This window comes from Leucoraja erinacea, chromosome 8, assembly GCF_028641065.1.
Source record: "Leucoraja erinacea ecotype New England chromosome 8, Leri_hhj_1, whole genome shotgun sequence".
Classification (NCBI taxonomy): Eukaryota; Metazoa; Chordata; class Chondrichthyes; order Rajiformes; family Rajidae; genus Leucoraja; species Leucoraja erinaceus.
This window is the reverse complement of record NC_073384.1, coordinates 54297458-54321746: the sequence shown is the minus strand read 5'-3', so window position 1 is coordinate 54321746 and position 24289 is coordinate 54297458. Positions and strand designations below refer to the sequence as shown.

Genomic DNA, 24289 nt, shown 5'->3' with positions numbered 1-24289 from the left:
TCACGAGGAGAATGTACAAACTCCGTTCAGACAGCACCCATAGTCAGGATCGAACCCGGGTCTCTGGCGCTGTAAAGTAACAACTATACTGCTGTGCCCGAAGGAAGAGAAGCCGAAGCCAAGAAGTGGAAGCCAAGATACCGAAAGTACACCATGCCGAAAAGCCAAGATACCAAAAGTACATCACGCCGAAAGGATACGAACCCGAACGGACATCACACCACAAAGACAAGAAGCAGAACGGACATGACGTTGAAAAGCCGCTGAGCGGACATGACGTCTCCGGAGACGGGATTGGTCCTAGACCTTGTCAGCGATTGGTCCAGACCCCGCGCCCATCACATCTCTGGCTGGGGTGGGGGGAGACGGGAGGGTGGGGGGGAGCTTGAGCTTGCGTTTGTACAATGGTGGCAGTGACTCCAAGCTGCTGCGATTGACACAGAGGCCGTGATGTAATGGATGCCGCGGAGGTCTGGATCTATCGCTGACCTTTGTCGATGACTGAAATGGTGTTGGACTAATCCCGTTCCCGGAGACGTCCAAGGTACAACAATTGAATTATTTCAAAATGTAACAAGGTACAACTATTCCTGCAGCCAATACAGATTGTTTAAAGTATTTCCTACCTATTTATCATTTCGGCTTCATGTACGTTAGGCGTCAGATTGTTTTTCGGCTTAAAATCTGACGGGGAACGAACAGGATGTTGAAAAGCCTTTGAGGCAATTGCAGCAGCATGGCATCACTGCCACCAGTTTACAAACGCAAGCTCCCCCCCCCCCGGCCAGTGATGCACATAATTGTCTCTGTGGCAATCACAGCAGCTTGAAGCTCCCCCCCACCCTCCTGTCTCCCCCTAGCTAATGATGTGATGGATGCGGGAGGTCTGGACCAATCTCTGGCCTTTGTCGATAACTGGCAAGGTGTCGGACCAATCCCGTCTCCGGAGACATCATTTCCGTTCGGCGGCTTTTCGACGTCATGTCCGTTCTGTGTCTTGTCTTTGTGGCGTGGTGTCTGTTCAGTTTCGTATCCTTTTGGCGTGATGTACTTTTGGCTTTGTGTCCTTTTGGCGTGATGTACTTTCGGTACCATGGCTTTTCGGCGTGATGTACTTTCGGTATCTTGGCTTTCACTTCTTGGCTTCGGCTTCTCATCCTTCGACGTCCCGTCCGGGTACCGCTGTGCCACTGTGCTGCCTCTTCTGTTCCTTTGTGTTTGAAGTACCATACCAGGCCACGATGCAACCAGTCAGGATACTTTCTAAATACATCTGTAGAAGTTTGTTAGAGTAATCGATGACATGCTGAATTTCTTTCAACTTCTGAGAAATTAGAGGTGCTGGCTATCTTCCTCAGATGCCAGGGACAGGTTACACAAGATGTTAATGCCAAGGAATTTGAAGCTGCTACCCCTCTCCACTGCTAACCTATCAATGAAAACCAGCATGTGATCTCCAAACCTTCCCTTTCTGAAATCAATGATTAGTTTCTTGGTTTGTTGATCTTGAGTGAGAGGTTATTGTGGCACTACTCAACCATGTATCCTATCTCTCTCCTGCATGATGGCTCATCACTGCTCATTATTCGGCCAACCACTGTGGTGTCGCCAGTGAAATTGTAGATTACATTGAAGTTGTGCATAGCCACACAGACATGGTTACATAGAAACCCATCAGCTGGAATGGTTATATCTATTTCAACGTGACAGATATGCCTGATATTCAGGTGGTTAATATGCGCTAAGTTTTTAATTATTTTACCCTCTGGTAATTTCTCACTGGTTATAATAACATAGATTCCATGGATGACCTCACTTTTATTGCAGCCAGCTATTGAGTGTGCCCATCTCTGGAAAGGTGCTGGCACAGTGGATCACACAAGAAGAAGCCAACGTGATCGTCGGATCATAAGGATGGAATAATACATACGAATACCATACACAATCACCGTGAAACTGGCACCATGTAAACTACCTGTTGAGTTGCTTTTTGTCTGTCGCATACATCAACCTTTCCTATGGAGTTATGTTCCTGTGGTCCACTGCCACCCAAGCATTCTTGCACAGAAAGCATTTTGTAAATATTTATAGTATGTTGCCGTTTGGGTGCTATGATGGGGTAGTCCTCTTCATCTGAAGATGATTCCATCCTGTTGAAGTTGCATCAAGATGGTTGTCCAGTATGACTCTTCTTTGCACCATCTCCAGAGCTCACCATTGCAACATCTATACAAGAAACTGCGGCCAATTTTAAAGCTGCAACTGACGTTTTGTATCACTGCATGTTCCAGTCCTATGTTTCATGTAGGAAATGTCAAGTTTCTGGAACAACCTCACAAAAAAACAGACATATTAAATACACAAAAGCATACACCGATACATATGTCCTTAAAATGCCTTTGATTATATGGAGTGGAGGACAGGTTCATATTCTTGCCTTAGTTTGTGTGGTACTATTAATGCTGTATCTGAGGAAATATGCAACATTATTGTTTGTGAAGTATTCACATATTGTTACCATCACAGATTTGCATTTACTCTTTGTGAGGTCGTGATTTCCATCAATACTACAAGATAATTTAACCTCTTTCTACAAAAGTGTGGTGGTACCACAACATGGTCAGGGGCATACCTGTTCTTAAGCTATCTCTCCGAAGAATTTACAAGTTCTTCTCTACATCTAAATGCATCAGTTCAGAGGAAAACCATTGGCAATCTTTTAGTTGCAGTCATGATTCAAGACACTAGTGTGATTTATTTTGAAATAACACAGTCATGGGAACCAAAGGAAAAATTAGAGCTTAATACAGCAATGATTTAAACCCACTTATTTTAACATTATGTTGTTTTTTAGATCAATTCCATCTAGTCATGATGGATTCTCTCAGCGGTTTGAAACCGTCCTGCATGTCTCCACAGTATGAGACTGTCTGAAGGATGTGTTTGTGTCGCTTTAGATGCGATTGCTCATCACCCGTTCTAGTCAATTGAAATCAAAGAACAATATTGCATTTGCTAGCTCCTTTCATGTTCTCAGCCTTTCCCAACACGTGGTGCAACAAAATAAAAACTTTAAAGTATTATCACTTGTGTAAAACAGGAAACTCGGCAGCTGGTTTACAAATAGCAATTTCACAAAACAAACAAATTGTTAACCTGCTGTTTTTAGTGATGCTGGTCAAGGATCAATTTTGGGTAGGTTCTAGGGAGAACCTCTCTCTGTTCTTCTTCAGATTATACCATGAGATCTTTTACATCCACCTGGATTTCCGTTTAATGACGCATTTGAAAGCCAGCAACTCTGACAGTGCAGTATTCCCTCAGTACCACAATGATGTGTCAGCGTAAATTATGCGCACAAGTCTCTGGAAACAAAAAAACTTCAAATGGGCAAAAAATAAGACATAGATCCGTGGTGACTGTTCCCTGCCAGATTTCACACATCATCACATCCCATTGGCAACCATTTTTAGATTATAATGAGTCTGAAATTGTCCCCTCACTTAAATTGCAGTACGAAAATAACTGGATTCAAAAACAATAATAATAATAATAATAATAATAATATTAATAGTAATAATAATAATAATAAAATAATAATAATAATTATTATATTAATAATAATTATTATTATTATTATTGTAATAACGATTATTTACCTGACAATCTAACAATTCATTTTTTCAGGTGATAGACCAAGGCACTTATGTTTCAATTCAGCAAAGGTTATGTACTTTAGTGTCTATGTTTTTGATGTTTATTTTGCTGAATTACCTACTGTATTTGTAGTGTCAGTGACCAGAGTGATAGATTTGGGTTTTTTGAGAGAGGTTGGCTGATCGCATTTCACTCAAAGCTCTGGACAGCTGTCTGAAAGAGCTGACCTTTGTCACCAACTCCTGGGCTAGATTCAAACCTACCCCTTTACATGTGAACAGCAGTATCAGACTGTTTTCCACGGGTAATAACACCAAGTGATCCATAGGAAGAACAATGCACTGTTTTAAATATAGCTGAAAATAAAGAAAGATAAACTGTTCTGATATGCACAGGATGGCAACTGCTATCAGAGCAGCCGGCTCACAGCATCAGTTCCATATATTCTGGGAGATTGGGGGCCACATTAATTTTTGGTGATGTCTGTCCCATGTGAAAATTAGCAGTCCTAGCACTGTAATTTGTCTTGAGTGAACGCTGTTTTCCTCAAGAGTATTTGAACACCTATATATTCATCTTGTTTTAAAATGGCAATGCTCAAATGCCATGAGATTTTGTTTACTTTGTTCTTTTCTAAAACAGCATACTGCAGCAAAAATATAATCAGAAAATCAATTACAATCATTTTCAGTCCTAAAGCATATTTATTAATTAATATTAATTTGATTCTACTGTTAGTTAATTTGGTGGGTCCCACAAATTGCCAAAAAATATTGTGTATAACAGAAAATCAATAAAAAATAATTCTATACTAATGTCCAAAATTAAACATTGGTAAAGGTGACAAATTAAGCTAAATATGTTAGCCTATTTTTCCCAGATTAGGTACAATGGTAAATAAATGTTAGAGTGATAAAAGTCAATTTTAAATGTGCTTTTGTTTTCTTAAAACCATTTGAAAAAATGTTTATGGCATTAATGTTCTGGAGTAAAAATACAATTGCACAGCTTCTTTTTAGAACTGTTTTTTTAGTACTGACTTATCAAGAGAAAATAATATTCTAATCGCACATCATATAATTCAGAGAAAAAAAGTAGGAAAGTGAAAAGATAACTGATAAAACCTTAATCTATTTATGCAGGAACAATGATACACAGCAGTGGCCTGTGTTTTACATAAGGTATTACTTAGATTGGAAACATGCTGATATTGTAACCATGGAAACAAACCAATTTCTTTCAGCTTACAGGCAGAAGCAGGAGGTAGAAGGCTGATACTTGCCAACTCATGCTGAGGAGAAGAGAAAAGGTCCAAATGTAACAATCATTGATATCTAGGTCCAGTGGTTACCATATTCTTATAGACATTGGCAGAACTTTCAAATATTGCAGTAGGAACCAAAGATTTCCATCAGTTAAACCAACTGGTTGTGTAAATACGTATCCATAATTATTCATCTTGAAGAAGGGCATTCATGATAGTCTTTTATATTCAAGCATGGAAATACATCATCTCATTACAAGCTGTTGGTTTAGTTTAATAAGATAACTAACAAAGTAATTTATTGTAGAACCATGAGCTGATTCTTATCTGTTATAACTACTTCAATATCGATTTTTCTATTGATTTTTTTAATTTGTGAATATATTTTAGCAGTAGGCCTTGATTATAAACATTAAATAAAGTGTGAGTTAAAGGTCAGGGGTAAAATAAATACTGACAAACCCTTGTCATCAAACATCCAAATCAAGGCCTCATGCACATGGTTTATTATCACCTGTTGCTAGATATTTACATAGAAACATAGAAAATAGGTGCATGGGGAGGCCATTTGCCCCTTCAAGTCAGCACCGCCATTCATTGTGATCATGGCTAATCATCCCTTGATTCCACTAGCCCCTAGAGCTCTATCTAATGGGCCTGTCCCACTTAGGCAACTTTTTAGGTGATTGCAGGAGACTATGCAGTCACCACATGGTTGCCATATGTTCGTGGGTGATTGCCGGGGATTGCCTTCATGGTCTTGAGGAGTTCCCGCATTCTGGAAACAAGTCGCGGCCTCATTATGGTCGCCGCAAATTTTTCAACATGTTCAACATTTTTCAACATGTTGAAAAATTAGCAGCAACTAGAATGAAGCCGCCATGGAGAGTAACGAGAATTCTCGTGCCGTAGGTGGGTCGCCAGGAGGTCCTAGTGGGTTGCCAGGAGGTCGAAGTTTCTCATAGGTTCTCGTAGGTTGTAGCTGGTGCTGACTGGTGAATTTCATTGACTCATTGGGAAACAAAAAGGTAAGCCGTAGTTTTCAGAAGCAAGGATAACCGACCAGTAATGTTAAATGTCCGCCGAGCTTCACAGCCGTGTATCTCTGGCTTCTTAAAAGTTGTCTCCACTCATTCTCCCTCCTTCTCCACCCTCTTTCCCCTTCCCCCTTTTAAAGGACTTACCGTACCCTGTGCTTTAGCCGTCTTAATTACAGCGCCAACCTTCCTGTTCACCGCGGTGTGTGTCTGTATCACCTTGGCTTTGCACTGTGTGAATTTCACTCAGACAGTGCTCTCCCCACTTGCCCTGTCCCCTGCCTGCATAACGGGCTGGTGAAGGAAGCGATGTGTGTGTGTTCCACTCTGACAGTCGCCGGCACCTGAAAAATCGCCTAAGTGGGACAGGCCCATTACTCTCTTTTAAATGCATCCAGTGAATGGCCTCTGCTGCCTTCTGTGGCAGAGAATTCCACAAATTCACAACTCTCTGAGTGAAAAAGTTTTTTTCGCATCTCAGTTTTAAATGACCTCCCCTTTATCTTTAGACTGTGGCCCCTGGTTCTGGACTCCCTCAGCATTGGGAACATTTTTCCTGCATCTAGCTTGTCCAGTCCAAATATATAATTTTATATGTTTATGTAAGATTTTTTAATTTTATATGTTTCTATAAGTTCTATTGAGACTTGCATCATTTGTAAGTATAAACAAACATTTGTGAAAGTAAGCCACAATCAAGATTTACAATATTCATTTTAATTCATACATGGTTGTGTCCATTACTGTGCAGTGACTGTACGGTATAATATTGTTTTTTTTCATAATCTTCTAACTTCAGTTCTAAGAAAATACAGTGATTTTTGTTAGGTTTGAAAACTGTATAACTAAAAACAACTCAAAACCAGAATTCATCAAAGTGTTTTACGAACATAATTGCATAATGCATTGTTGCTGAAATACTGTTATCTTAAAAAGTAGGATTTATATCATGGATTACAAAGACAGCAATTTCATTTTCGGTTCCTCTGAAAAAAGACCCCAAATATGCACATTGATGTTGAATACATCCAGACACTCATGTGCGGTTGAAGGACGAGAAGCCTAAGCAAAGAAGTCGAAGCCAAATAGCCGAATGGAAACAAAGCCGAAACGCCAACGAACCTAAAGCATATGAAGCCGAAATGCAACGAACCGAAAGGGCGGAACGCCGAAAATCCAACTGACCGAAAGGCTGCGTCGCCTAAAAGCAAGCTCACCGATTGGCCGCTCTGCCGAAGCGCCACCTAACCGAAAGGCTGCGTTGCCTACAAGCCAACTAACCGAATGACGCTCTGCCGAAAAGTCAAATAATAGCTTGTGTGGGAAATGACCCCCACCCTCCCGTCTCCACCCGCCAGTGATGTGATGGACGCGGGGGTCTGGCACAATCGCTGACAAGTTCCGCCCCCCCGGCGATGTCATGTCTGTTATTTGACTTTTCGGCAAAGAGGTTAGTTGGCTTGTAGGCGACGCAGCCTTTCGGTTAGTTGGCTTTTAGGTGTCCTGCCCTTTCGGTTTGTTGGCGTTTCGGCTTCGTATACTTTTGGTTATTTGGCGTTTCGGCTTAGTTTCCATTCGGCTATTTGGCTTCGACTTCTTTGCTTCGGCTTCCCGTCCTTCGATGCCACGTCAGGGTACCCCAGACACTACTTTGGAATTTTCAACTATGTATAACTGTCCGTACATACTGTTGATATGCGGCTCTTCCAGAGGCAGGAGTGCCTGTGAGGGCTGCTTCTGCATGGCTTAAAGGAACATTCCTGAGCAGGACCAAAGTTGTTGCTGTACATTGATCCTCTTTTGGTTACTTACTCACAGGTTTTCTTTTGCATTTTCTTTACTATCAGAGTCTCAACTACAACACCATCCAGCTCAAAATCTGCATCCAAATTCCACCCATCAATCAATTGAACCCAAAAGTCAAATAAATAGCAGACATTGCGAATGTACAATAAAAACTGAAAGTGCTGGAAATACTCAGCAGGTCAGGCCGCATCAATATGACATGTAACAGAGTTAATGTTTCAGATCAAGAGTCAAGAGAGACAAGTCAAGAGTATTTTATTGTCATATGTCCCGGATAGAACAATGAAATTCATACTTGCTGCAGCACAACAGAATATGTAAACATAGTACATAGTAAACAATCAAAAAACCTTCATCAGAATTGGGAAGGTGAGAAAGGAAGGGATGTCTCTCAAATGTAAAACCAGGATGACTAGGGCAGAATATATCATTAAAAGGTTACCTGGCCAATTGGAAATAGGAGCAGTCAGAGAGTGAGAACATATACAAAGAGCATACACAAAGGAATATAGGAGTTGCAATATCCAGAGTAGGACGGCATGTCCAGCATGTCATGCTGAATATGTCCTCCAATTCCAGAGAGATAAATAGGGAGTAAAAGGGATTGTTTTTTCAAACAAGTGTTACAAGTGCAGGGTATTGCATTTTGGCGACTTAAACCAGGCCGGGAGTGTTATTGGCAATTACATGGCCCTGTGGAGTTTTGCAGAACAGAGAGACCTTGGGGTGCAAATACATTGTTCCCTGAAAGTGTCCACACAATTAGGCAGGGTGCTGATTCATCAGTGGGAGTTTTGATAGAAGAATTTGGACATTACATTACAACCATTTAAGACATTGGTAAAACTGCATTTGGAATATTGCGTACATTTCTGGTCATGTTGCTCCAGGAATGATGTGATTAAAGTAAAGAGGGTATGGACAAGATCCAGTAGTGTGTTGTCAGGGTTAGAGGACTTGAGCTAAAAGGGGAGAGTAGACCGTTTCCCTGTAGTGACAGAAGCAAAGGGGCTAACGTACAGAGGTTTATGAAATCATGAGGGTCATTGATAAGCTGTAGTCTTTTCCCCAGGGTAGGGAATCCAAAACTAGAGGGCATAGGTTCAAGATGCGAGGGAAATAATTTAAAGGTGGCCTGAGAGACAGCTTTTTCACATAGAAAGTGATGGATATATGGAAAGAGCTGCCAAATGAAGTGGTGGAGCTAAGTATAATTGCAATCGTTAAAAGACATTTGGATAGGTACATGGAAAGAAAAGATTTATGGGATATGGGCCAAGTGCAGGTAAATGGGACCAGCTCTGGTTGGCGTTAGCATGGTTGAGTGGTGCAAAAGGGCATACTTATGTGCTAAATAATGTTATGACTTTAGAAACAAACATGCTGAGCTAATATCACAGATGGACATTTGATGCAGACAGAGAAATCCTACAGAGGTGTATACAATCATGAAGGGCATAGTTAGGATGAATGCACATAGTCTGTTTCCAAGGATAGGGATAGGTGGAGAGCACAGGTTTAAGGTGAGGGGTGATAGATTTCGTAGGAACCTGAGGGGCAACTTTTTCACACAGACGGTAATAGGAAAATCAAACGACCTGCCAGAGGAAGCAGTTATGACAAGTACAATAACAACATTTAAAATACATTTGGACTGGTATATGGACAAGGAAGATTTAGAGGGATCAATGTTGGAAAATGGGACCAGCTTAAATGGGGCACCTTGGTCAGGATGAGTGAGTTCAGCGACAGTTTCCAAACTGTATGACTATGACTCAAAATCAAATTATCTGAAGTTGGAGAATTCAGCATTGAGTCAAGAAGGCTGAAATATGCCCAGACAGAGGATGAGACAGATAATAATGAGACTTTAAATCTCCATCCCACTCTCATTTGACTTAATCGGTCAGTGGCCCCTTGTGCTGTAACAATGATTCCCAATGCAAGCTTGAGGAAAAGCACCTCATCTTCTCTGCCTGGCATGACTTCCTACACAGCATTTTGCAACTCTTACTTTCATTTCTCAATTTGTTTTGCATACGTTAGTTCTCACTCTCCAACTATCCCCATTGTCTCATTGACCCGATTAACCTTGGTTACATCATATCCTCACGATAACCCCTGTGTTACCTTATTGGAGACATACCCCGCCACACATCTGAATAAGCTTATTTTCTTTCCTTCCTTGTCCATTCACTCCACAGATGCTGCTTGACCCGCTAAATACCACCAGCACATCGTGCTTTGCTAAAACAATTAGCATCTGCAGTCGCTTATGTCTTCATCCAGATCTTCCTTGACTGATGCACAACACTCGTCCTTAACACCTCTCCCCTCAAAACTGTCAGGTTCTCTCAATCCTCTATAACCATTCCGATTTCAGCTACAACTTTAAACTGAACTAAGTAATATCACACATGCCATGAACCTCTGGTGCTATGGAATTAATAAAGTATGTGCCCATAACCAAAATGTTTGTTGTTATGTTGCTGATCAACTGTTTTCATATTTCTGTAGGATGCAAGAAAACCCCAACTCTGCACATTTTATTTTATTTTGCTTCAATAGTAAATGAATGGAATCTAAACTGAGTTACTTATGCTGTATTTTCTTCATGTATTCCTCTTACATGTGCATTCTTAATGTAGTTCTGGATAAAATATTTGAAGAGTGCCGGGCATAGGCAAATTGCTGGGAATAGAAAAAACATATACATACACAACTGAAACTATAATAGTCTGTTTTTAGAACTTTTGGGGATTAAATATAATTTAGTTTAGTTTATTGTCATGTATACCAAGGTACATTGAAAAGCTTGTTTTTGCAAATAAACACTGCTGTTAATACATTTATACCTCTCAATACATTTGCAACTTTTAAATTAAAAACAATATCTTGGTAGCTTGTTCTTGTCCTGCTAAGAAGCTGAAATGGAAGAAAACAACCAGACCCTATTTTTTCCAATCCTTTCAAATAGGATTTTATTTTTGGTTACCTGATGTATTTACTAATGTTTCTAACATTCCGCCATAAAATGATGAAATTCTAATCTGTTTTTCTAATTAATGTAAATTGCTTGGTTTAATGGAATATATTTTATATGATATAACAATTCAGCTTTTTCTAGTATTCAGTAAAAACATTTGGAAAGTAGGAAGTTCTTTTCACACAAAAAATCAATCTACCTCATGAATCTTACAACTTTCTAAGAGAACACAACCCTGTTTCCAATTCAAAATATTTAACACACGTGAGTGTATGAAGTAGGTTATTTCTGCATCAACATCGGCATCAGCAAGCCCAATGGTATTTAGAACTCCTCTGACGCTCCACCTTTTCATGTTGGTTAAATCTGTTTATAGAATACCCCCAGCTAAGTGTCTGGGGTGTAATTTGAAAAATCAACATACACTTTAATTAACATTTGGCAGTCTTCCTAGAATTATATTGTTTACACAATACCACACCTTTATGTCATAACCCTTCTGTTAAATTCCATACATAATTTAGAATCTTGTATTAAAACATCGCAACTTATTCAGGGTGTTGGGTAGCATCTGCAACATGTTTTTTTAATGATATTGCAACAATTAACCAAAACTCAATCCCATGCTCTTCTTTTAACATCTATTCAAGTAGGTTTTGCATGTTAATATTTGGTTCTATTCGTATCCTGAATCTTAGAAATAATATCCCCTCACCCCTCCCTCCAGAATACAAATCTATTTCTGGAAGATTGCTTCTTTGTGGCCATGTACTGATTGCCTAATAATCATTAATCTCCAATATTCCTTTATCATTGAAATAATTTCCCTTGGTTTCTGTTGGTTTTTATAAACTACTATTGTGTCTATTTCAGCAAACGTAATAAATAGAGAATACACAAGAGGGACAATGAAGTAGGCAGTTTATTCCACGAGTGAGAAAGACCTAATAACTCATGAATGACAAAGTCACTAGTGAGTTATTAAAGGTCTTCTCATGGGCCCATTGCATCCGTCAATGTCGCACGGGCAGCCTGTGAAATGGGGTCAGACTGTTGGTGGGTGGGAAAGTGCAACCACACTTACTCATCCCACCCACATTGAAAATGGCACCTCAGGCAGGATGGCAGGTATGGCTTTCTGCTGACTATAACAATTTGCATTTATGTAGAACCTTTAACATTGTAGATATCTCCAAGGTGCTTTTGAACCATATTAAATACACAGCTACAATTATTAAATTATGTTGTCTAGTGGGAAGATCTACGTACAGGAATTGTTTGCTACTGCTGGCAAATATTTTTGTTTAAAGTATATACTTTTGTTTAAGGTATAATTTGATAAAATAATAGTCTTGCACTACTTAAAAATGCATGATTCATCTTCAAGTTTGTAAAATGGTAAAACCAGCAAATAATTCATGTTCACAAGTTGTAGGAGTAGAATTAGGCCATTCGGCCCATCGAGTCTACTCTGCCATTCAATCATGGCATCTCTGCTTCCTAAACCCATTTTCCAGCTTTCTCCCCATAACCCGTGACACCCATTTTAATCAAGAATTTGTCTATCTCTGTCTCAAAAAAATCCACTGCCTTGGCCTCCATAGTCCTCTGTGGCAATGAGTTCCACAGAAAAACTACCTTTTGACTAAAGAAGTTCCTCTTCACCTCCTTTCTAAAAGAGCGCCCTTTAATTCTGAGGCTATGACCTCTGGTCCTAGACTCTCCCACCAGTGGAAACATCTTTTCCACATGCACTTTCTCTATGCCTTTCATTATTCTGTAAGCTTCAATGAGGTCCTCTCTCTCAGCCTTCTAAACTCCAGCGAGTACAGGCCCACATGCTAGCCCAAAATCTCATTCCTGGAATAATGGTATTACATGCAGGGCACAGCTGTGTCATGCTGTACTATCAACTTAATGCAACAGGTCAAATCAAAAGATGTTATAACTCTTCAGTTTGAACCACGTAACTCAGTTTTGTTGTCTTTCATTAATTTCTGTTCAAAAATATTAGCTATGGCTATCAAATAAAAAGTAGAATAAACTACTATCACAAGCCCTCATCAAATATAATTACATATGTTTTATGAATTGACACATCAAATTTCACATTCATATTGAAAGAAACTTGCATATATGTACTTTATTTTGAACTATACAAGAACATTTCAATAATCTCACATCTTTGGCAAACAAGCAGATTTTATGGACTATTAGATATTCCTCCTAATAATATCCCACATATTCATATTTCACTTTCTTACATGCTAAACTGTAGTATAATAAATTATCCAGTAAACCCGGTGAGTTTAAAAGGAGCACAGTTTTCCCAACTACCAACTATCATCTGTGGATCAAGCTTATTACTGATCTGTCAGTGGGAGATTAATGAATCACGAGATTCTATCAATTTTGGTTTCTTACCTGTGCAAAGTCGAAAAAAGTGGGATTATGTTATATCGTTCGCTGCAAGATATCTGTAGCCGCAGTAATTATGTGTCTTCAGCTATGTTTTAATGATGAACATTGGGATGTTGATGTTGGGGGTTTCAATTTGGACAATGCCATTCAAAAGCAAGAGGTGCTTAAACTCTTGTTGAAATAGAATAATGCATATTTCGTACATGGTGTAGTTGCTACTTGCTCCGTATCAATTCATATTTAAGGTTTGCAAATTGTCTCCAGAGATCCCCACTCATGATGAAGGGTATGTTGTTGCTTTTAAAATGGTTACCACAAGAATATTGTCATGAGGAGATTTCAAAATTATGAACTGGAGCTGAGATAGTTGACCTCTGACAACAACAACAACCATCTTTTCTTATGATGGCAGAACTCAAGTCAATTAAGAGTTTTCCCCTGGTTTTCCATCAGCTAGAGTTGCGTTCAGCCACACTCAGTCATATGCTGCCTTGATGTCAAGATCAGTCACCCTATGGGATTGAGTTCAATTGTCCATAAAATCATGGAATCATGGAATCATAGGGATTTACAGCACAGAAGAAAGGCAGTTGTCCAAAACAGACTTTGGGTTAATCCTCATCCCTGGTCTGCAATTTATAATGTTGCATTGAATACCTCTTCAAATGTTCACCTAGGTACTATTTAAATATGATGAGGGGTTTGGCTTCCATCCCCTTTTCAAGTAATTAGATCCAAACCTAGACCTTTAGTTGAGTGTAATCATTCTTTCTCTACTCTCCCTATAATCCTTCTACTAGTTAATTTAAATCTATGCTCTCTAGTTATGGGTTTTTTTTTCTGCTAAGGGGAATAGGACCTTTATATTTATCCTCCAGAAAAATATGTTCAGAACTAAAAGCAGGTAGGTCTGTAATAATTTTGCAAAATGGTGAGCGTAAAGTGGACCTTCCTTTCTCTGTGAATCAAGTGATAATCAAGCGTTCCACCATGTGTGTGCTTCAACGGCCTATACATGTTGCGATTTTCAGATAGATATTATTTACCTGGATTAGCATGGTCTTGTCACACACAGTAATTACCCACAATAACTCCACACCCATGCTTGCTTTGTCCTGATGCAAAAAGCCTATCTGAAGCAACCAGAGTCCTAAGATAAAGGCCCTGAGCAGTTGGACTGTCCAGAATAATGCATTGGCTAAGCTACATCCTTAAACTCCCCTGATACCATTAATGGCTGGTATTCAGAAACATTAAGAACAATTCATTAAAAAGTTTCTACACTTTGTAAAAAAAAAGTAAAATACTTAAAATCAATTATAAATTCCATTTGAAGAAGGATCCCGATCTGAAATATCATCTGTCCACTTCCCTCCACAAATCCTAGCTGGCCCAGAGTTTCTCTTATTTACTTTCTTCTCATCTTTTTTCCCTGCAGTCTTAATTGAAATCATCAGGTCTAAACAGATGCCAACACCAAGTGCCCCCATTTAAATGCCAGTCCTATCTGTTAGCCTTTACCAGTAGCACCGAGGCTAATTATTTACTGATAAAGATATTAGTAGTTTAACTCTTGAGTATTTTATATATGGTCAATATGTTTATCTCAATTCCTTATAGATTTCTGCCATTTAGCCATCCAACCATATTTAAAACCTATGAGCCACTCCTAAATACTAGCACCAGATATGGACCAATTGCTTATGGAACTAAGCATTTCAGAGCAACAGAAGATACACCAACCATGAATAAGGTAGGCAAGCTACAATGCTTCACTGTTTACTTTTTATGTATCTTCCAATGGTGGTGGTGATGATTCTTAAGATAGAGTTTCTTAACATCTATATACATCATTAAAATGAAATTTAATAGAATTTTTGAAATATGATTTAAAAATCAGTGGATAAGTATTATGTCTTGTAATTTCAAGTTAGTTATTGGTTTATTGAAAAAATATTTTTTGTTAGCAATATCCATAATTTTAAAAACATGAGTTAGAGAGGAACTCGTATTTTTAAATTTGATATTTAACAACTAGCATCATTTGAACCATGCATTTTCTTACAGAAAGAAAATATATAATGTGCACACATAGGCATGTATGTGTGTGTGGGTGTACACACATTAACAAGGTTTTGGAGCATTCTTTAAAACCAATTTGGGAAAGAATGAAATAATCCAGCTAACAATATGCAGATATTCGTTTCACAGCATCACCTTTACTTAGTGACATGCATAACATTTCCCACTTAGCTAACTTCAATTCAATTAAATTCAATTCAACTTTAATGTCATCGCACAAATAAAAGTATCAGTACAACGAAATGCAGTTTTGCGTCAGTCCGTAGTAGTTGTACATAAAGAAAACAAAAAAAATAGAAAGAGGGAAGATACAGAATAATCAAGAAATACAGAATAATTAAACAATGGGGACGGAGGAACCAGAGAAAATCTATCGTCGGGACTCCGAGTTCAGCAATGTTTGTGTTGTTGTAAAAGCTGTTCTTCCTAAACGTGACCTGAGGCTCCTGTACCGGATGGGAGGAAAACAGATGGTTGGGGTATGAATAATCCAGACACCGTTTTCGAACAATGGCATGCAGCGCGGTTTTTCATTGTATGCCTTCCTGTTGCAGCTGCTGTACATACCGTGAAGCAGGTGGTCAGGATACTCTCTATGGTACAGCGGTAAAAGTTGGTCAGGATCCGGGGGGACAGGTGGGCTTTCTTGAGCCTCCTCAGGAAGTAAAGGCGCTGCTGTGCCTTTTTGATCAGCTTGGAAGTGTTGAGGGACCAGGACAAATCCTCTGAGATATGTACTCCGAGGAATTTATAGCTGGAGACGCGCTCCACCTCAGTCCCGTTTATATGGATGGGGGTATGACTGCCCCCTCTGGTCTTGGTGTTTATTTGACAATATATATTTGATTCAATTCCAATAATCATTTGAAGAAAGGCACAAAAATGAAAGTCATCTTTTAGTTAAACAGAAATTTACATTCCTGATAGAAAACATCTCAGGAATGTTTTGTTGAGAATATCTTTCAATCTGCAGCCATTCATTATTATGCTAGTGAAATGGGGATTTCTAAATTTAGAGAATTTTGTGTTTGATCTTTGCAAAAATATACCTTAAATGTTTTTATCTGTTAACAAATTCATTTGCACCTGCTTTTCTGATTGAAAACTAATGCAGAGAAGATACATAAACAGAACACTTAATTTGCCACAATTATTATTACACATCACTATTGTTAAACAGCTCAGCATTTCACCTTGCATGATACACTAAAGTTCCACATAGTATCTTGCTTCATGAATACCGAAGATCTACTGTATTTGTGTAAGTGAGATGTTGCTCACAATCTTATAAAATAAAAACCATGGATAAATATCATTCAGGTATTGCAACTTATAAAACCTATTCCTGTGCTTGCACGTGTCTATGAAATCTTATACTTGAATGATGAGAATGGTAGCGGTGGGGCAGCATAGTGGAAAACCATAAAGTATTTGTTGGAATTTCATTAATATATTTGTTGGAAAACTCAGATTAATTTGCAGTGATCATTGTTCAGAAATGATCAAATTGATATCTATGAGCAAAAATTATTTACATTAAAATACTTTGCTTATTAGCTGTGAATTGTATAACAAATACAAATGTAAGTTGGAAACTTTTTTCCCCACAAAGTATTGAAATTGTTACATTTAAACTTGATTTTAACAATAAGCAATTAATTTTATAATGCCAGAAGCTGCTTACAATTCTCATATTTCTAACATCATTGTATTTAAATTAAACTATGTTTCTTTCAATTGTATTAGTTGCAACCATAAACTTCATGTCTTTGTTTTTAATTCTTGGCATGAAAAAAAGAGCTGGGAATGTAGACCAGTGGCCAATGTGATGCAGAGAATTGTGAATCTGTGGAATCATCCAGAGAGTTGAGAATCTATGGATAACTCTGCCACAGAAGGCAGTGGGGACTAATTCACTGGATATATTCAAGATATGGCTATTAGGGCTAATGAAATCAAGGGATATGGGGAGAAAGCAGAAACAGGGTACTGATTTTGGATGATCAGCCATGATCATATTGAATGGGGGTGCTGGCTCGAAGGGCCGCATGGCCTACTCCTGCACCTATATTCTATGTTTCTATGTCATTGATTATAAAAAATATATACTGGTGCAAAGTTGGCTGCTTCAGCTAAAACGTAAAGTTCTGTAAAAGTTTTATTTTAAAACCAATCTTTTCTCACCAGCATCTTTTCTTACGAAACTCTAAACTCGTGAAACATTGCATATTGAAAGATTCCAGTTAACCATTCGCTGAGGGAAAAACATAAAAACAAATCAGTAGAAAATTATCTCAGTAGATAATGTAGAACATTAAGTCAACCTTTCTTCCTCAATAGTTCTAAAATAGAGTGGGAAGTAGAATTGATCATGGATTTAATGTTGCAAATCCCTGGGTGCAGAAACATGGGTGCAACTATGACTGTCTGCCTATTGCAGTCGATGATTGAAACTGCTGTCAGTAGCATCCTGACAATAATGAACATTCGGCTTAACGACCGTGATTATGATTATCAGAATTGATGTGCAAGTGCAATGTGCAGGGATCATTACAGCTGAACTTTACAGCTGTGAAGCAAGCTTTGGTTATGGATAATTGTACTTTTACATGTTGATTGAGATGAAATATGCTTTCAACAGACAACATTATATTATTCTTCAAGGCCCCATTCAGATTTTAATCTTTGCAATTGTCCAGGTAAAACCACTATTACTCTAACACTTATTTTGACCTGCAAGCTCAAAGTCCTTTAAGCTATTCCTTTGGAGCACTAAGCAAAATGGCTATGTAACATTTACCCTTCATCCAGTGTAGTAGAGACACACACTACTATTCAGATGTTGATTTTGCACTGACTGAGTTTTAAATTGCTCCCTCTGCATAGTACACTTTTGGTCTTCACTACAACAGTGGTTCAAACACATTGCCTAAGATGTACCCCAGTTGCATATGATTTCTAACAATTCATATTGAAATAATCATAATTGAAAGCAATGGCTTAGAAAGAAAAAGTAATTTAATGCTGAACTACATTGTTCTGTGCATAAGTTTAGTGTAGAATCTCTAAAGTCTAAGTCAATTGGTATTTCTATTCGTCGACACAAATGTGACAGTGATGGTATGAAAATTCAATTTAGAGTTAGGCATAATTATCAACCAAAGGTACACAAAATTGCTGGAGAAACTCAGCGGGTGCAGCAGCATCTATGGAGCGAAGGAAATAGGTGACGTTTCAGGCCAAAACCCTTCTTCAGACCACACACTTATCAACCACACTGTTTCATTAAATTTATGGCTTTCATTGAATTTTGTACGAATGTTAATAAGGAATTGTTAATATGTTTTCTTTTTGTTCCATGATTAAGCATTACATATTTATTCAGCAAAAAGAGGAGACATCTATATTTGTTTAAGCTGTTGTCAAAGTATAAATGTTAGCTCAATGGTTCATCTGGGATAGTATTGTAATGCAATATATTTTGTAAGTATTGACAGTGTGGTCATTGGACACATTGACAGGTTAGATTAAGTAAAAATCCATGAATTTGTTTCATGAGTTACACTTTCAAAAAGCTGGCAATTCTAAGTCTTAATTCACACACAAACAAATATTAAATATGTGGATGATGAGGAGTAAATTTGAAGCAGCCGCATGCATTTTGGATTCTTTGATAGGGGCAGAAAGCTTATGTTGCACTGACAGACCAATGGATGAGGAAAACCTTTCAGAAATAAGATATGTATTTTTCAAAAAGAGTGTTAAAACATGAAGGAAAAAGTGATTATGGAGTCGCATTTAGGGTTAGAGGTAGAGAATAACAAATTGGTTTGAATCCTGGTTAGGAGAGACGAAGTAGAGTGGGAACTAAAGGGTACCCAGACGGGACGTTGAAGGACGAGAAGCTGAAGCCAAGAAGTGGAGGCCAAGATACTGAACGGGCACGACGCCGAAAAGCCAAGATACCGAACGGGCACGATGCCGAAAGGATATCGAAAGGGCACGACGCCGAAAGGATATGAAGCTGAATGGACACAACACCAAAAGATACAAAGCCGAACGGACACCATACCGAACGGAAAAGACACAGAACGGACATGACATCGAAAAGCCGCCGAATGGACATGACGTCTCAGGGGACGGGATTTGGCCGAAACCTTGTCAACGATTTGTACAGACCTCCGCGTCCATCACATCACTGGCCAGGAGGGAAATGGGAGGGTGGGGGCTTGAGCTTGCATTTGTAAAATGGTGGCAGTGACTCCAAGCTGCTGCGATTGCCTCCAAGGCAATGATGTGCATCACTGGCCGAGGGGAGATGGGAGGGTGGGGGGGGGGCTTGAGCTTATGTTTGTAAAATGTTGGCAATGACTCCAAGCTGCCGCGATTGCCACAGAAGCTTTCAACGCATGTTCGCTCCCCGTCAGATTTTAAGCCGAAAATCAATCTATATTAAACACTAAAACACTTTAAAAAATCTATATTTGCTGCAAGAATACACAAACAAATTTATTGATTAACTATTTTAAAATATATCAAGGTACAACAATTTAACTATTTTAAAATGTACCAAGGTACAACAATTTAACTATTTTAAAATGTAACAAGGTACAACAATTTAACTATTTACGAATAAGACGTCGACAAATCTCTGTGGCAATCGCAGCAGCTTGGAGTCACTGCCAGCATTTTACAAATCCAAGCTCAAGCTCCCCCACATCCTCCGATCTCCCCCCCGGCCAGTGATGTGATGGAAGCGGGGGTCTGGACCAATTGCTGCCAAGGTCTCGGACAAATCCCGTCCCCGGATACGTCATGTCCGTTCGGCGGCTTTTCGATGTCATATCCGTTCTGCGTCTTGTCCTTTCGGCGTGGTGGCCGTTTAGCTTTGTATCCTTTCGACCTGGAGTACGTTCGGTATCTTGGCTTTTCGGCGTGATGTTCGTTCAGCATCTTGGCTTCCACTTCTTGGCTTCTGCTTCTCATCCTTCAATGCCCTGTCCGCACATGAACTAAAGAGAGCTTAAAGTAACCTCTGGATTACTTTTAGTGCCATGAGCAAGTCGGTATAGGAATAAAAGGATAAATCCAATGATGGCATGTACATTGGGATGGTGCAGGGGAATTTCTTTAAGTTCCTGGAACATTGGGACTGTGTCAGGAAAGAGTGACCTACACTGGAATGGGACCAACATCCTAGTAGGGAGATAGACACAAAATGTTGGAGTAACTCAGCGGGACAGGCAGCATCTCTGAAAAAAAGGAATTGGTGACATTTCGGTTTGAGACGCTTCTAGTACGGAGGGGTGCTGGTGCTATTAGAGAAGGTTTAAAGTGTGTTGGCAGGTGAATGGGGCTCAGAGTAGATGTTCAGATGGGAAGATTCAGTCACCTAGAGAAGAACATTTTAGTAACTAGAGAAGGCAGAGCAGGCTAGTAAATGCACACGGGGGAATACTAAAACAAAATTATTTCTATTTTAATACAAGGTCGAACTAGTAAGGTGGGTGAACTCAAAGCTTTAATTAAAACATATGACTGGACTTTGTTGCCCCTACTGTCATTGTTGAAAGATAGGCAGGACTGATAATTTAGTATCAGTAGGTTGGGAGTTTTCAGGTGAGATACAGGAGCATTAAAATGGGACATGGTATTGCACTGTCAGCCAAGAAATGCATTATTTCAGTAATGAGGGAGGATAACTTTGACGGCTCCTCAAATGAGGCTATGTGGCTAGAGATTATGAACAAAAAAGGGTATTGTCACTTAGTTGGGAGTGACCAACAAACAGTTAACAGAAATATAGATCAGATACATAGGTAAATTACAGAGAGGTGCGGAAAAAGTAGTGTTATAGTACGTTAAAACCAAATATTAATAGTGTAAATGGCTCAGAAGTAGCAAAGAAGAGGTTTTTGGAACAATATGTAGTTAAACCAATGAGGGAAGAAGCATTATAGGATATTATCTTGTGAAATGTAACCGATAAGGTGAAGAGATTGTCAGTGAGCATGCATTTTGGACATACTGACCGTAACTCCATATATTTCAATACATTTATCTATCCTTTAACTGGCTTAAGATTAGATAAAGAAGGATCTTTCAAATTTTCCATTCATTGCTGATCCAATATTGCCCTTGAGAAAATAGTAGTGAGCCACCTTTTGACTATCAGTGAAGGTATTCCAAAAGTACTGTTTATGATTGCATCAATGTGCTGGGTCCAGGACAGATCTTCAGAGATATGCACGCCCAGGAATTTGAAGCATTTGACTCTCACCACCATTGTTCCATCGATCCTCATCCTTCCACTTCCAAAGTCCACAATCAGTTCCTTGGTCTTACTGGTGTTGAGAGCAATGTTGTTGTTCTGGCCCCTTTTTGTCAGTCGATTGATCTCCCACCTATATTCTGACTCATCACCATCTGTATTTCAACCAACAATGATGGTATCACCAGTGAACTTGAAGATGGAGTTTGAATTGTGTCCGGCTACACAGTCGTGACGTTACAGTGAATAGGGGTCTGAGCACGCAGCCTTGGGGTACTCCCATGCTGATATTGATCGAGGAAGAAGTGTTACTGCCAATTTGTATAGATTGTGGTCTGTTAATGGGGAGCAGTAACCAGTTGGAAGGGGATTTTGGTTTTGAACACTGAGCTGTAGTGGTCCATTGCAGAGTGGAAGCCAGTGAGATTGCATCCATCATTGACCTGTAAGCAAATTGTGAGGGGTCCAGGCTCTTGCTAAGGTAGGAGTTGGTATGCGCCATAACCAACCTTTCAAAGCACTTAATCACCACAGATTTAATGCCATCGGTTGGTAGTCATTGAGGTGCGTCACCTTACTCTTCTTGGGAAGTGGTATTATTGATGCCCTTTTGCTATTGAAGATGGTGGGAACCTCAGACCTCTGCAATGAGAGGTTGAAGATGTCTGCATATACTCCAACCAGTTGGTCTGCACATGTTTTAAGAACACAACCAGGCATACCATTACGTATATTTTAGCCTTTATGATGGCCTTATATCTGGTTATATCTGGATTTTTTATATAATTGTGTATAACATTTTGTATAACTCCTGCCATTCAGGGATCTCTGTGGCAGTTAATAGAAATATATATTTTGTCAAAGCTAAATCAGTACTTCATTGAGAATCACCAGATTTGGAGAGAACCTAATAATCAATATTATTGCTTAAGCTTTCTGAATAATTTGGAATTTTTACTTTTATTTGCTATTTTCTGATGTTTAGAACCTCAGACATAGAAATTTTAATTTTTCAACGTACATCTTTTTGTTTTAAATTAGTAGGGCAGTACAGTGGTGCAGTTGGTAGAGCTGCTGCCTCGCAATGCCTGAGACCCAGATCCGAGCCTGAGCTCACATGCTGTCTATGTGGAGTTTGGGCGTTCTCACTGTGACTGAGTGAGTCTACTCCAGGTTCTACAGTTCCTCCCACATCCCAAAGACTGGCAGGTTTATAGATTAACTGAGCTCTGTAAAGTTTTCTCTAATGTGCGGGGAGCGGATGGGAAAGTGGGATAACGTTGAACTTGTGTGCACAAGTGATCAAAGGTCAACAAGGACTAGATGGGCTGAAGGGCCTATTTCCATGCTGTGTCTCTAAACTAACCTAAACTAATATAATGGCAGCTAATGTAAAATAATGTTTAAGTATGTTCTTAAGTTTTTACTTCAGAAAGTTGCTTGAGTTTGTTGATGAATGTCCAGCATTGGTATATTTCACTCTAATAAATCATGGAGAATACTAGCTTAGGAATCTGGACCAATCTAGGTACAAATGCCATGTCCACCGCAAGTCATGGATTGGTCAAATCGACTGTTCCTCTGTTGCTGTTATTGACAAATGAGTAAAAATATAAATTTAACATTGGTAGTGTGGCTAATTATGCTGGTTGAGTAAAGATTTTGAAGATCAATGACTGGAGCTCCACTTTATGTACATATTCACAGGGTTGATATGAACTCCTGTTTAAAAAACAATCCTATGTATTGTACATCTTATGAAAGACTGTTTTTCAGCTCATACAGTGAAGCCCAAGTCCCCAGGATCTATTCTGCAGTTTAATAGCAAAAAAATGACTTGAGTAATTAAGTGATTGTTATTATTTCTTTACTGCACTGTCCTGATAAGATGGCTGACGGCCAACAGGAATTTAATATTAGTGATTGGGCACAGGAATTTGAATTATCTGACCAGACTTTAGTAGCCCTTAGGGAGAAGGGGTTCTCTTCAAAATGAGCATTTTCTAAATTGACCCCTGAGATGATTAAAAAGGAGTTTATTAAGTCTATTACTCTGGCACAACATATGCTGTTGATTGATGTAGGAGTTGCTTCATGATCTGTTAGCCAATTACCATTGAAGCAGATTGTTGAGGCAGGTGTTTCCTCCATTTCTGTGGGGATTTTAAAGGAGCAGTTATATTCTGCCTTCAAGTTTTATTGAGATTTTTTAGTTACACTTTTCAATTGAATCTTGCCCTGTTTTAATCAATGGCCAAATGTATAGAAATCATTGTCATATTTATTAGACAACCAGTTCCAACATACTTCAGCAATCTGGCTCCACAAATCCATGACAAACTAATTGATCTACTAGATGGGCAAATAAATCACTTTATTCCTGATGACTGGAGTTGCAAATATTGTAAATCTACTGTCTTTAAACATATTGGAAAATGCTGAAACATTGATGTAATTATTGTAGAGGTTGTAATGTGCTGAAGATTGTTTTATATTTGCCAAAAGGATTTTAAATGTGTAGCGATCAACTAAGCACCAATATAACTCCTGCCTTGCCAACACCCTCCCCGTCCCCCTTCACTTTTACCCCAACCAAAAATCAATTAACCATGGCATATTTGTCTTAAAGCTGTATCTTGCCCCATGATTTTAAAAAAAGCACTATTATAATTCTAAAAAAATTACAGCAACAAATTATTATCAACACTTAGACATCTTTTTATCTTGTTTAAAATTTAGTGCAGCATTGGCAGCATTAGATATTT

The 24289-nt window shown here is 38.9% G+C and overlaps 1 protein-coding gene across 3 annotated transcripts in view; it reads left to right on the top strand.

The window, feature by feature from the left end:
• spata17 (spermatogenesis associated 17) overlaps window positions 1-24289 on the top strand; it is a 207514-nt gene that overhangs the window by 107079 nt on the left and 76146 nt on the right. For all 3 annotated transcript variants that reach the window (XM_055639730.1, XM_055639729.1, XM_055639731.1), the window contains one exon: window positions 14792-14924. In XM_055639730.1, coding sequence (XP_055495705.1) covers window positions 14792-14924 — 133 coding nt within the window. The remainder of the gene's footprint in view (window positions 1-14791; window positions 14925-24289) is intronic.